This window comes from Myxocyprinus asiaticus, chromosome 12 (assembly GCF_019703515.2).
Source record: "Myxocyprinus asiaticus isolate MX2 ecotype Aquarium Trade chromosome 12, UBuf_Myxa_2, whole genome shotgun sequence".
In the NCBI taxonomy this organism is placed as follows: domain Eukaryota; kingdom Metazoa; phylum Chordata; class Actinopteri; order Cypriniformes; family Catostomidae; genus Myxocyprinus; species Myxocyprinus asiaticus.
In genome coordinates this window covers 46,058,021-46,074,085 of record NC_059355.1, presented here as the reverse complement: position 1 = coordinate 46,074,085, position 16,065 = coordinate 46,058,021, and the positions used below count along the sequence as shown (strand labels likewise).

The following is a 16,065-nucleotide window of genomic DNA, read 5'->3' as shown; positions in this document are numbered from 1 at the left end:
GTTGCACTGCAGCCATGTGGGATAATTGAACATGGTGAGAGTGTTAACACTTACTGATAACGTTAAGCATTCAAGTATGTGAATCTTCCTGGAAACAGCCTGATTGCCATCGATCATTTGTACAGGGGACTCAAGGGATTTGCGCCAAAGGGAATAGATTGCTAGTCCAGAGCACACAAAGTCGTGGATCAAGAAAAGCACAGGGTAATGATGGCATCAAAGGGAGGGAAGGTTCACATTGTATGGGGTCAATTTATTTTAATTGGGAGAGAAAGACTTTGTAGGACTTAACAGGACATTTCACACAGGAGGGTTTGTAAAGATTGACATTAAAGCCACCGTTCTGACTTGTTCTTGTAGTTACACAGTAAAAACTTGCTAGGGATGTGAACAAAGCCCTAACCCTAAGTATTTAAATTTAGCAAGTAACTTATACCTCGGCAAGCTTTTAAAAGAGAAGAGTGCTGTAACTTTTCAAAGTGATCAGACTTACCATTTTCACTTGGCAGATGAGAAAACGTGCAAGAGAAAAATAAAAAACAATCCCATAGACTTACATTGAAGAAGGGACTCGAGCCATGTCTAGGGACCAGAGGATCATATGTAATTCTGCCACCCAAGATACACATTTAATTTATGTTCTAAACAATTTGCGAAACAAGTAGCATTTCCATCCCATGTGTTTAAAGGAATAGTTCACCCAAAAATGAAACAAAAATTATATTTCAGCTCTGTAGGTCCTTTAAAATCAGTGAAAGGTGGCCAAAACTTTGAATCTCCAAAGATCACAAAGCCAGCATAAAAGTAATCCTGGTTAAATCCATGTCATTAGAAGTGATATGATAGGTTTAGGTGAGAAACAGATCAATATTTAAGTCCTTTTTTACTATGAATATCCACTTTCACTTTTACCTTCTTCTTTTGTTTTTTGGCAATTCACATTCTTCATGCATATCGCCACCTACTGGTTGGGGCTGGTCAAAGGTGGAGATTTATAGAACAAAAAGACATAAATATTGATCTGTTTCTCACCCACACCAATCATATCACTTCAGAAAATATAGATTTAACCACAGGAGTCTTATGGGTTACTTTTATTCTGCCTGTGATTTTTGAAGAGTCAAAGTTCTGGTCAGTGTTCACTTGCATTATATGGACCTACAGAACTGAGATATTCTTCAAAAAATCTTTGTTTGTATTCTGCAGTCTGGGATGGCATGAGGGTGAGTAAATGATGACAGAATTTTCATTTTTGTGTAAATGATCCATTTAAGAGAACAAAATTGTCACTTCTGGGGAAATTGGTGCAAAACAGAAATTGAAGCCAAACTTCATGTTTGCTAGCACCAGATATCTTATGTCGCCCCAGACAGTTCTGGGAGATAAAAGTAGTCAATTATTTTCATGACAGGTTTTGTGTCCAGCATTTCAGAATAGTAAGAGCAACATTTCAGATGCTATGCGATAATATTCTCTGAGCAAATTCAAATAGCTTGTTGAGGCATAGGCACATGACTTTTATAGTGCACATATTTATTTATATATAAATTCTATAGGAATATATTTGATAAATGAGTTTCCATTGAATTTATGCAAATGTCATCTTATAAAAAAAAAGAATAATAACTAAATAAATTATCCATTGCAAGTGGTCGTATAAGTGTTAATGTGTATTTTGGAGATTTTAGTTTCCATCTAACATTTTAAATGCAATATTCCAAAATGTGCATAAAAATAAGGATGGAAATATGGATGTAAACCCAGCTGTAGACACTTGGCAGTGGACTCTTGACTTGGGCCAGTGAGCAACTATTTGGCAACCACCTAGAAATGCAATTATTGTAAATAGATTCAGATACATTATTTAGAATGTGACATCAGAAAACTTTATTAGTTCCTTGGATACCTTCACTTGGCATTAAGCCTTCAACCATTGTATTAGCCTACATTCTTAACCTTGAAACTACCACCATGTTTGAGATAACCCTTAAGAAACTCTAGCCCACATCCCTCAGAATCTTTACTTGTAAATATTTGAAATGGGAATCAGTTTTTAATGACACCCATTAATATGCTGATATGTAGCATGCCTTACATCAGCACCTCAGGTAGGACCCACAATCCTCAGTTTCAAAACTAACTGGGCCACTCACACAACTGTCCACACTTAAACTTGTGCGCCCCCGTGTCCTCATGTGTGGATTTGTCTTCACTATACACCATGCAAAATTGTATTTCTTTTAAACTGACTGATCTCAGTTCAGGAAATTCTGGGCTGTCATTGAAGGGTTACACTTTTAACGGAGTCATGTGACAAAACAACATGGCGCTGATCTCAGCGGAGTTTGCCTTTGGGAGAAACGGCAACAAAACTACATCTGGTAAGAAACCTCATTAAGTTTTTTCTTTGAAATGAAGTTCCTAAACATAAATTTGGGAGGAGCGAGCTTATATAATCTTTCAATTAACAGCCAGAGTATATAAGCAGCTGCTTACCTCTCTTCGGTCTCAGCTGTTTCCAGCATCCGGTCGTTCCATCCCTGAAACATGTCCAACCTCCTGGAAATCCAGCTATTCCCATCAGACGACGAACTCTATTTTCTTCCAGACACACCAACAATCTCCTCTCATGCAAGATTGGATCCTCCTTTTCCAAGCACGGATAGCCCTTCTGAGCGTTCAAGCCACAAAACCCAGTGCTCCTACAAACCATGCTCCAGAAGACCGCTCTCCCCTCCTCCTTCAAGGCAGCCAGCTTTAATTGCGTCTTGTTCCCCATCTTCCAGGACTTCATCTCCTCATTCTCTCGTCGTTACTCCATCATGTCCAGTTTGATCTGCATCATCTTGCAGTCTGCGGCAGCCGAACCCAACATAGTTGAAGCCCTCATCAACAAAGAAATAGATTCTGGATTCATGACCGGTCCTTTCGATTCCCCCCCATTTAAATTGTTCCGCATAAGTCCAATTCGAGTAGCCACTAGGAAATTCTCTGGTAAAAAATGCTTTATCATCAATCACTCTGCCCCTCATAGCAATTCCCAACCCAGTATCAACAGTCTAATTCCACTAAATGAATTCTCTGTGCACTACCACGATATAAACCAAGCTATCACCCTCATTAAAAACACTGGTTTCAGAGCTTGGCTAGCAAAAGAAGATATAACTTCAGCTTTTAAAGTTATGCCCATTCACCCTGATTTCTGGCATCTGTTTGTCATTCGCTGGCGTGATCAATTCTACTTCGCAGTCCGTTTGACTTTCGGTTGCAAAAGCAGTCCCAAAATATTCTACATGCTCTCCGAAGCCCTCTGCTGGATTCTAAAAAACAATTATGCAATCCCCTACCTCATTCATCTCCTTGACGACTTCCTCATCATTTCCCCAAGCCATTTTCCTGCAGCAAAACTTTTAACAACTGTCCAAAATGTCTTCTCTGAACTAGGAGTTCCCCTCTCACCCGAGAAAACCTCGGGCCCATCTACATCCCTGAAATTCCTCGGAATCCTCCCAGATTCCATCAAATTCTAAGCCTCCCTTCCCAAAGAAAAAATAGACAGAATAATCACCATTGCATTAAATCTGCTAGAAGAAACCCACTGCAGCAAGCGCGATTTGCTTTCTCTCCTAGGCCACTTAAATTATGCAGGTGGGAAATAAAAGGCCAGCCTTGGGGAATTATGCTATGCGCATAATTAAGCCCCCCCTACCGGGCAGATGTGAAACTCTGGACCATGTTTATAAAGCAATGGAACGGACTAGTCTTTTTCTATGACAATATTTTGTCCCAACCTTGCGACATCACCCTGTTTACCGACGCTGCCCCCTCCATAGGTTTTGGAGGTTACCACAAAGGAAGCTTTGACCTGGCCACCCGAGCTCACCTCTCCCCCCTAGTCTGCCGAATCAACCGCCCTGTTTGAGCTGTATCCCATTCTCGTAGCAGCCCATCTATGGGGATCTGAATGGTCAACAAAAAACATTTTGTTCCATTGCGATAATTCAGCCACTGTCCACTGTATTAACAAAGGCCATTCAAACGCTCCAAAAATCATGCCCCTTCTGAGACACCTTATTTGGATTTCTGCCTGCAACCAATTCATCATTTAAAGCTGAACATATTCCAGGTCACCAAAATCAAATCACTGACACTTTATCCCGTGTTCTCTTTCAGAGATTCAGAACATTGCAGACACCAACCTAATTCCAGTTCCTCCCTATTCAGAGCTCATATTCCTTTAGACCACTCTCTTAGACATCTCCACACCCTATCTATGGGTTCAGTACTACAAGCCATCTCTCCCAGAACACTCCTAACTTACTGGACAGCTTGGAGTTCCTTCAAAAACTTCCACAGAGCATACAACTTAGTTTTTCCAGATTTTTCTCTCCTCTCCATATCCTCTTTCATCACTCACCTCCATAATACCAAATCAATTCGGCCAGGAACAATCGAAGTCTACCTCAGTGGCATAAATTTCTTCTTTAAACTCATCCACGGCCAACAATGCCCTACCATTACAAACCCCCAGATAGCTCTCCTTATCAAGGGTTTACAAAAAAATTAATTCCACCCGTCCCGGGGGATTCTTCCATACTTCCAAGCTAAATAATCATCTACATCAATTCAACCTCTAAGCTTCCAGTCCCTTTACGTTCAACTTGCTGTCCTAAACTCCTTCTGCATTTTGGGGGGTACTTCAGAGCTCAAGTTGAAGCTGCTTCCTCGAACCCCTACACCGTGGACAGCAAGCCAAATAAGTTTAACCTTAATAGCTTAAAGCTTATATGGGCAAACAAACTTGTGAAATGAAGTTCCTAAACATAAGTTCAGGAGGAGCGAGCCCATCTAATCTTTCAATTAACAGCCAGCGTATTTAAGCTGCTCGATCTCAGCTGTTTCCAGTATCCCTCCTCCTCCCCAACTCCACCTTTACCCTAGGCATCTTGCCCCATGCAGTCATCTCCTATATTAAGAGTCCCGGGGGGTACTTCAGAGCTCTAGTTGAAGCTGCTTCCTTGATCCCCTCCACCGTGGACAGCAAGCCAAATAAGTTTAACCTTAATAGTTTAAAGATTATATGGGCAAACGAACTTGTGAAACCTGATTGAGTCAAAGGTCTCTAGTTTCATTCGATATACCATTTAAAAAATGTTATCGATTTATTGTGAATCGGCACACTGTTAATCACAATGACTACTTACAGTACATGGACTATAGGCCTTTTTTTCCCTTAGAAATCCTATATTTATTGCGCATTATCACACTGAGAATCAATGGGTTCATCAAAAAGCTGGAAAGATTTGATTTCAGAGGATTTATATGGAGCTAGGATGAAAATAAGGTGCATTTCGAACTGTTCTGAGACCAGTGCAGACAGACAGCACACTGGAGGTTAAGTCATTCACTAAATAGGGAGCAAGGGGGTAAGGGAGCATCCTGTAGCTTTCCAAAGCAGCCAAGTGCACTCACTCCTAACATCCGGTCAAAAGTTCAGTTTCAGGCTGCAGATGACGTTTGGACTCTCAACATGTTTGGCAGACATGGAACAATGGTAATCAGTACATAGATTTAACATTTATAATGCTACATTTTATTTTAACATGGTTGGCAGTGGTTGGATTATGCTGGCCATTACTTTGAATCAGAATTAATTATGCTTATTTCTGATTGGTTAAATGCTTCAGCACTGGCTACTACTTGTTTGTTTTGACAGTGCAAAGAGAGAACATTGAGATTTTATTGCCAAAGCAGAAAAGAACATTGTAACATAAAAGTCAAATCAAGTCAGATAATTTTTATTTGTATCGTTTTTTATTTGTGCTTTTCCCAATACACATTGTTCCAAAGCAGCTTTACTGATAATCATCTGTAATGACTGTAACATCTAAAAAGAACATGAATAACCAACACTCCTGGAAACATAATAAACAATTTGATAAATATATATATTATATAATTTATATTATATTATATTATATAAAATGTAATAAATAATAATAATAAATGACTTGCGGTCAAGTTTTTTATTCAATAAAATGAACCAACTTATAAGAGTCATTCGTTCAGAAATCAGACTACACTGGTATGTTTTCCGTTGCAGATTCAAAAGAACTGACACAAAAGCACCATTTGTTCGGTTCGGGTATCAGACTGCACTGGTTACACTATATGTTTAGCACTGCTGATTCAATAGCGGTAGCTTAGAAAACATTGTCCGAATATTTTAGTACGGTGTTCCATCCACACCGGCGAAAGAATGCACGTTCGAGAACAGTTTATGAAACCAAAAGAAAATCATAAAAATCATTCCAAAAACGGAGCCGGTGCTGCATAAAAATCAGTTCTCGGTTTCAAACCCTACTTCGCAAACAAATCTCTTTGTCTTTTTGGACTGTAAAATTTCCCTCACGCTCTCGCTTACATTCACATAAAATTAAAGGTGCAATATATAATATATTTACTGTACTAAAGCATAAAATGATCATAATATGTTATCAGAGATTTAGGAAACATGCTAAGTTGAAATACTGGGTTCTCCAAAAACAATGCTACAGCCAGTATATTCTACTTTGAAATGTCCGTTCCGGGCCGGAATTTATGTTTGTGTTTTGGCCTGTGTGATCCTGCCCACTGCCCATTTCCCAATAGTATTTCGACACCCTGGGTTGCCAGATTCTAAACAAGTTAGCGGGCAAACACAGCACGCTGCAGCCATGGAAGCCAGCAATACGTCTAGCTAACATTGACAGAGTTATAAAAAATCCACATGGGCTGGTTTATAATTTGCAGACAACAAAAACATTGCAAATGTATACATTAGCTGATCAACTTACAGTGTAAGGCTCATCGCTTGACATTGTCATTTTGCTCGTTCCTGTTGCATGTCCTCAATCTGGCAACCCGTGTGAGCTTTGAGTCTGGGGAGGAGGGGGTGGGGGAGACAACTTTTGAATTTGGAATGCAGTACCCATTTTAAAGGCTTGATGTCAATGTTACATTTTGCTTCTTTAAAGCATTCTGACTAATCTGACATTGTAATCTGATGTAACATTGGCTCAAACAATTCTGTGAGTTTGGGATGGGACTATCTGTTTATTCGACCATTGGAAGATGGGAAGTATTTGGGTTTGGGGGGGGGTCAGTTATTTGATGATGCTAGTGGTTTATGCTTTTTGAAAATGACTTTAAAGAGCATAAAATGATGTAGAGTGTAGAGTCCACCTCCAAAGTATCACCAGCGTGAGAAACTCTAAAGCATTTCGATGTGGATTTTTCTGAGCTGTACCGTATGTTGTATATTAAGAAAGATTTGTGAGCTCCTTGATTGGAGATTTTTTGTTCTGACTTTTGTATCTCATGGTTTATGATTCTGCTGTGAACTGGAACTCACTCTTGAGTCATAGTTTTTCTCTTTTAAATAACTTTGAGGAAAGAGGGCTCGGGGGGGTCGTAGCTGTGAGTGAACTCTGCCCCCCTTAGAGTAAACCCCAGAGAAAACACACGCACACACACTTACCCTATCAATTTAGCCTGGAACAAAGCTATGGATGACACATATATTTGACTTGAAAAAAAGACTTGACATTGAACATTAATTAATGTAGAGTTGAAACTTTGTGAGCTTGGAGAAAAATCATCACCTCATTGAATATTACCCAATAAAAAAACATACCACAAACAAGACTGAAAAACAGATGGGACAGCGAGATTTGTTAGTATCATCAAGAGGATATGCATGGAAAGCAAGTAGGGAAGCCAATTACTACAACATTGAGGCTACATCCACATGAATCTGTATAAACAGCGTTTTTGTTTCAAAACGCTCTCCATCCACACTGCCGTCTATAAACATTTCTAAAAGTTGCTTGTCCACACTAAACCATCTGAAAATGCTTAAATCCCCTTACTACGCATGCAGGAGGAAAAACGTAAGAAGTGTGGTCTGAAACGCAATTGTCCTTGTGTTCTGCCGCTGGACAGCAATTCCAAGTAAACTTCTCTTCACCTTTGAAGGAATGCATTAAGAAGGTTGTACAAAGTAACATTTATCCAGCCTGATCTCATGAAAATTACATGGCAAAATTTTTGCAAAATGATATTATGTGGTTCACTACATGTATCGCTGCAGTTTCATGGTGAAATGTCCACTGAGGGGAGCTAAAAGAGAGTTACATGCTCTATGGAGTTATTGAATAAAACCTACCTACCTAACATAGACCTTTAATAGAAACCTAATCAATAGTGTCATAAAAATCAAATGTGAGATTATATATTTTTTTTCTGTTTTGAAATAAAACCGACATCCTTACCCTAAATGCTACATCTAAACCTAACAGACTGTGCGATAATGGCACATATATGGTGAACAAAACAGACATCCCTGACCTAAATCTGACACCTAAACCTAACCGATAGTGTCATAAAAGCAAATATGAGATGAAAAACGCAATGGCTGAAGCAGCCATGTCATTTCGTAGCACTTCTATTACACTATGGGCTCACATGTCGACTCATATGCTTTGCTAGTCTCAAACCCCAGGTTTCAAGTGCAACGCTCTATAAGCTTGTTTATTAAGCTCGTATATGTAATTGGTGATGTTATGCAACCATTAAAATATATAATTTTTCAAATCATGCGTTACAGTAAAAGTGATTCGATGCAATAAGAAAGTACTGACAGTGCAATAAAAAGGGTTTATAAACTGTTATAAACTTGATGTGGTTACGTGGCAGGATATTGGAAACATGGTGAAACAAGGTGTGGGGCGTGGTCTGGTGAAAACGTGGCATGGAGCATGAGACCATGGCGAAGCCCGTGGGGGTTCGAGCCATGAGAGGCTCAAGGGGCAGAGCCATGGAAGGCAGAGCCGTGAGAGGCTCGAGGGGCGAAACCATGGAGAACTGGATACCCGGAGAGTAGCCGAAGACTCAAAGAGCCAGGGTGTAGTCGGAGGCAGGGAGGACCAAGGCGGCACCGGAGGTTCGGAGGAGCAAGGTGGAGCTGGGGGATCGAAAGACCAAGGCGGAGCCGGTGGGGCTGAGGACCAAGGCGGAGCCATAGGGATAAAGGTCCCCGGTGGAGCTGAAGGATCGGAGAGATGAGGCATAGCCAGAGGATCGGAAAGCCAAGGCGGAGCCAGGTGACCGACAGATCAAGGAGGAGCTGGAGGGATGAGGGACCCCGGTAAAGCCAGGGGCTCAGAGGGTCTAGGCGGAGTCGGAGGTTCGAAAGTTCTCAATGTCTGGGATATCTCAGAGGGCGATGATCAAGCCGGTGGCTTGAGGGGAACTGGCTGATCAGGAGAACTCAGGGTGGGCAAAAGGGCGGGAACCAATTCCAACTCAAATAGCCCAGTGAGAGATGGCTCTGGAATGGACGAGGTTTGCAACACTGGCTCTGGGACGGACAAGGCTTGCAATGATGGTTCATTGGCTGTGGCAGACATGGGCGATGGCTCGTTGACCGTGGCAGGCTTGGGCATTGGCTCGTTGACCAGAGGTGAGCCTGAGACATTGCATGGAGCGGTCTCAGGCATGGCTATGACTTGGCATGGAGCAGACTGAGGTGTGGCTGTGACATGGCATGGAGCACACTGAGGATCGGGGAAGAAGGTGGCGCAAGCTCAGCGACCATTACATGGGACTCTGGTTTGACGGCCATGACGTGGAACTCTGGCTTGGCAGCCATGACGTGGAACTCTGGCTTGGCGGCCATGACATGGAACTCTTGCTTGGCGGCCATGACGTGGAACTTTGGCTTGGTGTCCACCTCCCCCACAGTGAACGATGAACCACATATTAGTAGGGCAAGGTCGATATACTGAGCCAGGCTGTGGGTACTCTGACCGCCTGGCATCAGGGAAGAGATTGGCTCATTCAGTCCAAAGCGAAAACAGTCCTTGAGGGCAATCTCATTCAAATCGACCCTGCAGGCCAGAGCACAAAAGTTCTCAACATATTCCTCAATGGAAATTTTTCTTGGCGTAGGCGAAGTAACTGAACCGCTGGGTTCATCTTGGTGGGTCGAGTATTCTGTAACGTTGGCTGGCTACAGGTAGACGAAGAGACGATGAAGTGCGACAAACCCACGTGCAGTTTATTTACAAGGTGTATTCCAAAACATGAATCCAAATGTGAGAACAAACATAAATGACTTGACTAGACTAAACTTGACATGACATGACATGACATGGAAAGCTGTACACCAACAATACTTGACAATGGACAATGGCAAACATGAGGGTTAACTACTAGGACTTGGGAGAACACAAGACAATGATAACCAATGAACACTTAGGACTCTAAACAAAATAACAAGACTGCTAACAACCTAATGAAACAATGAACCAATGGGGACAAGACACAAGAACATGGGAAACACATTACAAGATCACATGATAAGGAAACAGGAACAAACATGGCATGGAACTAATTTAAAGGAAAAAATAGGAACAAAAACACATACAATCCTGACACTTGCAAAGATAACTATCTCAATTACTGCTGTTTATGCATTAGGGATTTGAACAAACCCCTAAACTTAAGTATCAAACTGTGGTGCATTATTTGTCCAGTGACATTTGAGCTACCGTCATGAATAATCTTCAAATCATGTGGCTTGTTGAAGAGATTTTAACCTGGCATGGAAAATGGTGGAAAATATCCCATAGATTTACTCCCGAGCCATATCTAGGGACTAGAATATCATAGAGACTTGGGGGTGGGCTAAAGTTAAAAATCACTAGTAACACCTTAGCAAACATATAGCAATGCCCTGCCAATCAACGACAACACCCTAACAACATGGCAGCGATTTTTACAAGGGCAAGCTCAAATCTAGTTACCACTAGAAGTTAATAAGACTTATGAGGTACTAAATGGAGTTCATGAATTTGTAAACGTGCCAATAACCTTCTGTTTGAGGGTAGATATTAACTGACTTACACACTTCAAGTTCTTTGGTAGGAAAAGAGAAACGTGTGAGACAGAGAGCAAGGCGTACAAGACATTGCAGAAATTTGCCTTGAGGAGAAACAGGAATTTGATCAGGCTAGCAAAACAAAATCACAAAACATCTTATTTTTGTTTGTTTAGCTCAGCCATCTGAGGATGTACCACAAGAAAGGAGAGCAAAAATATTTTGCCCATGTGATGTGTCCAGCTTCACTGTGTGACTGCGGCAACATTTCTGCAAAATATAACGTGGTTCCTTCCTTACACATATCGTGGCATTTCTGAGGTTAAACGTCTACTGTATGGCACTAAAAGCAAGTTAAATTATCTTCCAAACAGATGGGGTTTTGAAGATTAATGCTCTTATTGAGTTGTAAATCAACAAAACCTGCCTCTCTACCCTAAACCTAAACCTAACCGATAGTGTCATAAAAAACAAATGTGAGATGAAAAACACAATAGCAGAAGCAACCACGTCCTTTTGTGGTGCTTCTATGACACTTTTGGATTACGTGTCGACTTAAGTGTTCTTTAGGATTCATATCCCGGTCCTCTGTATCGCAAGTGCAGCACTCTATGAGTTGAGTTACCACACAGTTTGATCACACTTGAACAAGCTTGTAGATGTAGTCGACTGTTTAATGCAAACTTTAAATCTATCGCCTTACAAGTCTTGCACTGTAGTAAAAATTGTCATAAGATAGCATTGTGTGAGGAACAGGGCAAACAGTAAGTGTTTATAAACTGACAATCTGTCGTTTCTCACGTAATTTGTGTGCAAAGTGAATAAAAGTCATTGTTGTAGTAGCGCCTCAAGTGTTCATTTCACCAGGAAACTGCCACAATACAATGAGCAACGGGAAAAATATTTAGCTAAAATGTAGTTATGATAATGTGATTCCAGGAGGCCTGGTTGGATTTGTCCATAATACTAACTCTTTTACTTGATTTACTTGGAAATTAATTGATCTGTTCATAGGTGCATAAGCTTGACCTGTTTTTGTTTACCATAAAGAACTAAATGTAATTTAATTTAATTTAAGTACATAAGCAGTTTGATTATACTTAAATACTCAATGAAATAGAATGATGAATGCAATTTTCAATTCTGTGTTGACGTATTTCCTATTGAAGGAGGAGGTTCGGGCGGTGCAAATTGAAGAGTTTGTCCTTTTTTAAGTAGCCAATAGCCTTTAGTTTACAGCCCATGGAAACTACATTTGACAATTAATATCAAAATGAACAAATTCCGGCCGCTTTGCCACCAATTTATAGCTGGGAAATGAAATAAATTACAAGCATTAAGGGTTGTTCACAGCGAACGTGTTTTTGTATCCGCCTGTGCTATTTTACCCAATTGTTTTTCCAAGTAAACGTGGTAGATGTATGGGTTGAACTGTTGTGCTGCGTCCAGCTCTTTTTTCAGCACCCCGCACAGGAGTAAGCATTTTTAGACACCATGTCAGGTAAAAATGAACAACAACTTTTAAAAGAACATCTCGAGACACCTACCTTCTGTTATGTGCGTTGCAATGATTCTAGCTTTTTTAGCTCAATAACACAAATTATCTGAATGGCCTCTTAGTGTAACAAAAGACACACCGACGAAGAGAATTTTAAAGGACAACGTTTTTTTCATTCCCGTATGAACAAGAATATGTCATGAATAATATCATGCATATGTTTGGTCCATTTTACCAGAAAAGAAAGACTACATTTGCTAAGATGAACTTTTATTTTGTGAATTTTTGTAATACATTAACATATAGATGGACTCAAAGCTAACAGAGTTGGACTAAAAGCCACAAAACTGTTTCCATGGGGTCTTTAAGATAATTCTGTAAGGGCTGAAACTCAGAAGCTGGTTTTCTGCATGCCAAACAGTGCAGCAGACATTGTCAGCCATCACTTCTTGTAAAGTTCTTCTAAACTTGTACAGTGTCACAAAACTTAACTGTATACACAACCCCAAAATCAAAATGAAGAATTAAGAAATAATATTTTGCCTTTCGAAAATGAAGTCTAGTTTTAGGACCATAAATATTTTTGGCCCCATTCTTATTATTGCAATGCAATAAATAAATGAATACATAAAAATAAAGAAAACATTGTAAAATATTTTTACATTATGATAGTATGTGTTGTGCTGCCTGTAATTAATGGTTTTTAAAATAAAATGTACTCTGGCATTAATTGCCAGTTATACAGTATTGAGAATCTGTTGTCAATCACCATTAAGAATATCTGGAAATAATAAAAACTCTTTATGCATTATTATGATTATGAGAATTCTACGGGGGAAATGTGCTTAATTGTCATAGAATAGAATAGAATAGAATAGAATAGAATAGAATAGAATAGAATAGAAAATTATATTATATTATAATACCTATGAATAATAATTAGCTCTCTCTCTCTGTGTCCAATCTTTCCTTTTCTTTCTCTCAAATATACACACGCATGAATGTTAACAGTCATTAGATGTAGGCAGTTATAATGAGAAAGCCCAAGAATGTCTGGCAGGTCATAAACCTCCGTGTTAATGTGGTAACTTAAAGCCACATGTTTCACTATTACAACAAACAAGCTCGTAATTTCTCCTTAAACACAAAATGTGGCAAAGCTTAGCGTGTTCGAGGATTAAGGGGAATAGTCTTTATATAAGAACTCCTGATGTTTGGTGGTTGAGTGGAATGTTTTCACCAGATGTATTTCTCTTTCTCTCTCTCTTTGACCTATCATGATTCATGACTTTGTCTCTCAGTAATCAGTTCCTGATTTCTGTCCCATATTTCAACTGCGCCAAACAAGGTTCCTCTGTATTCTCATGATAATAATACTGAACGATTCCTTATCATTTATTGATACTATTTATGAGAATGTTTATCTTATACAAGTAAATCTTTGTGAAGGATAGTACACTGTCAAAGTAAAATTGTAGGTAACTAAGGTTTGCTACATGCTAACAAGCTGCATATCAATGCAACAATTATAATGCCACAGTTGAATGTGAATTGCAGTTTATAGACATGGTTTGTAAATAACTGTAAATAACTGCATCACTTGTATGAACATGTAAACAAATGTGTGTGTGTGTGAGTGTGTGTTGTCGATTTTACCAAAACAGTCTGATGACAACTTGAAATTGAAGATATTACACCACTTCGCTCATACAAATAGGTATGACTTTTGTTCCCTGTCACAGTGTGAACCCCTTTTTGTCGCCTTTCTGTGTCCAAGGACTCTTATGTTGAAATGTTCCAAGGACTCTTATGTTGAAATGTATTTTGGTCTTCCTCATCAAGCCTGTGTTCCTGATTTCATCCCTCATTGTTTCCAGCCGTCTCTCGTTTAGTCATTAGTCTTCATGTGTGTATACAGCCCTCATGTTTCCCTTAGTCTTTGTTGGTTCTTGTTCATTTATAAGCATGTTAGTCTAGGAATGTTACATACATAGTTAGTCAGCAAACTGGGGTGAGAGAATCCTCAGGACCATGTTCTGGTTAGGACTGAATAAACCTGTGAGGGAGATGGTCCCTTTGGACTGCGATGGTCTGCCCCTTGGTAACTTCATTGCTAACATCGTAATGGCTGGTCTTCTGCTATCTACTCCAGTGGTCAACAAGCCAGCGCCCCGTCCACCACAGTCAACGAGCCCTCACCCACGCCCGAAGCTGTGTCCATTCAAGAACCAGCTTTCACGACTGCTCCAGCCCTAGAGGAATTTTCAGGGGGAGGCTACTCTGGTTCCAGTGGTCTCCGAGCTCCCTTCAATGGAGACAACTTTCTCCCCAGCCTTGGTGGTCCTGCAGATCTCCTCCATCGAGCCTCCCATGGCTCCACCTTCCTTCGTCGAGCCCCCCATGGCTCCGTCAGCCTCTTCTGAAACTCTTCATCCAGTGGTTCTGCCCACTCCTCCCAAGACTCCGTCCGCCTCTTCTGATACTTCTCCTCCAACGTCTCCTGAGCTGCCTCCGGCTCCTCCTGAAACTCAAATCCCTGCTCCTCCAGTGGCTCTGCCTCCGGCTCCTCCTCCGGAGACTCAAACCTCTGCTCCTCCTGCGGCTCCGCCCACTCCACCTTCGGCTCTGCCTCCTGAGACTCAACTCCCTGAACCAACTGTGGGCCCACCCCCTGGGGCTCTGCCAACTGTGGCTCCGCCCCCTGACCTCCTGCCAATTCCATCCTGGTGTCCTGATCCTCAGCCAGTTGCCTTCCTGGAGCCACCTCCCAAAACCGCCAGACACCTTTCCCTACCTGGAGCATCCTCCCTGGCCTCCTGGTCTTCCACAGTCTCCTCCCTGGCCTGCTTGGCCCAGCCCTCTTTTCCATCCATCATTGGGTGCCAGGAGCCACCCTTTGGGGGGGAGGGGGTTCTGTCACAGTGTGAACCCCTTTTTGTTTTTCTGTGTCCAAAGACTCTTCTGTTGAAATGTATTTTGGTCTTCCTCGTCAAGCCTGTGTTCCTGATTTCATCCCTCATTGTTTCCTGCGGTCTCTCGTTTAGTCATTAGTCTTCATGTGTGTATATAGCCCTGATGTTTCCCTTAGTCTTCATCGGTTCTTGTTCGTTTGTATGCATGTTTGTCTAGGAATGTTACATACATAGTTAGCCAGCAAACTGCTGTTACATTTGATTTTCCCTTTTGGTCAAGTGCTTTATTTTCATCATCGTTTCTTCATCTTCTGAGTACCTAATTCTAATAAACAGTTCTGCATTTGAAAACACACTATCTCGTCTCGTTCTTCCCAGTAGCGTGACATTCCCATAGAGATCAACCAATCAGCAATTGAAATTTCAAATTGATACAATAACGTTGTCAAATTTAAGCTAGCTTCATATCCAACACCTTATCAGGTTAAGGGTCTGGGTAAGGGGTTAGAGTTTATGGTTAGGTTTAGGTTTGGCTTAGGTGTTAAACTAAGGAAAAATCGTAAAAACATTTGTTTGTTGGTTTGTTTATTTTTCTAAATGGGAGTGAAAGTCGTGCATTTTTGTACAAGCCAACCTGTGCAATTTCTTAGTATTTTGCCATCTCATACTATTATTACTAGAGGTCGACTGAGTGGATTTTTTTGGATACCGATAACTAAGGTGGTGGAAAAGGC

The 16,065-nt window shown here is 40.8% G+C and overlaps 1 protein-coding gene across 15 annotated transcripts in view; it reads right to left on the bottom strand.

Annotated features, from left to right (window-relative positions):
* The window catches only part of LOC127448893 (RIPOR family member 3-like), a 241,818-nt gene that overhangs the window by 37,853 nt on the left and 187,900 nt on the right, over window positions 1-16,065 (bottom strand). For 6 of the 15 annotated variants that reach the window (XM_051711825.1, XM_051711817.1, XM_051711816.1 and 3 more), the window contains exon 2: window positions 2,497-2,885. The exons of 5 other annotated variants lie outside the window; for them this stretch is intronic. In XM_051711825.1, coding sequence (XP_051567785.1) covers window positions 2,497-2,794 — 298 coding nt within the window. In that variant the 5' untranslated portion in view covers window positions 2,795-2,885. Of the gene's footprint in view, window positions 1-2,496; window positions 5,882-6,836; window positions 6,921-16,065 lie in introns of those variants that run through there. 4 more of the 15 variants (XM_051711811.1, XM_051711815.1, XM_051711810.1 and 1 more) reach the window with 4 other exon arrangements.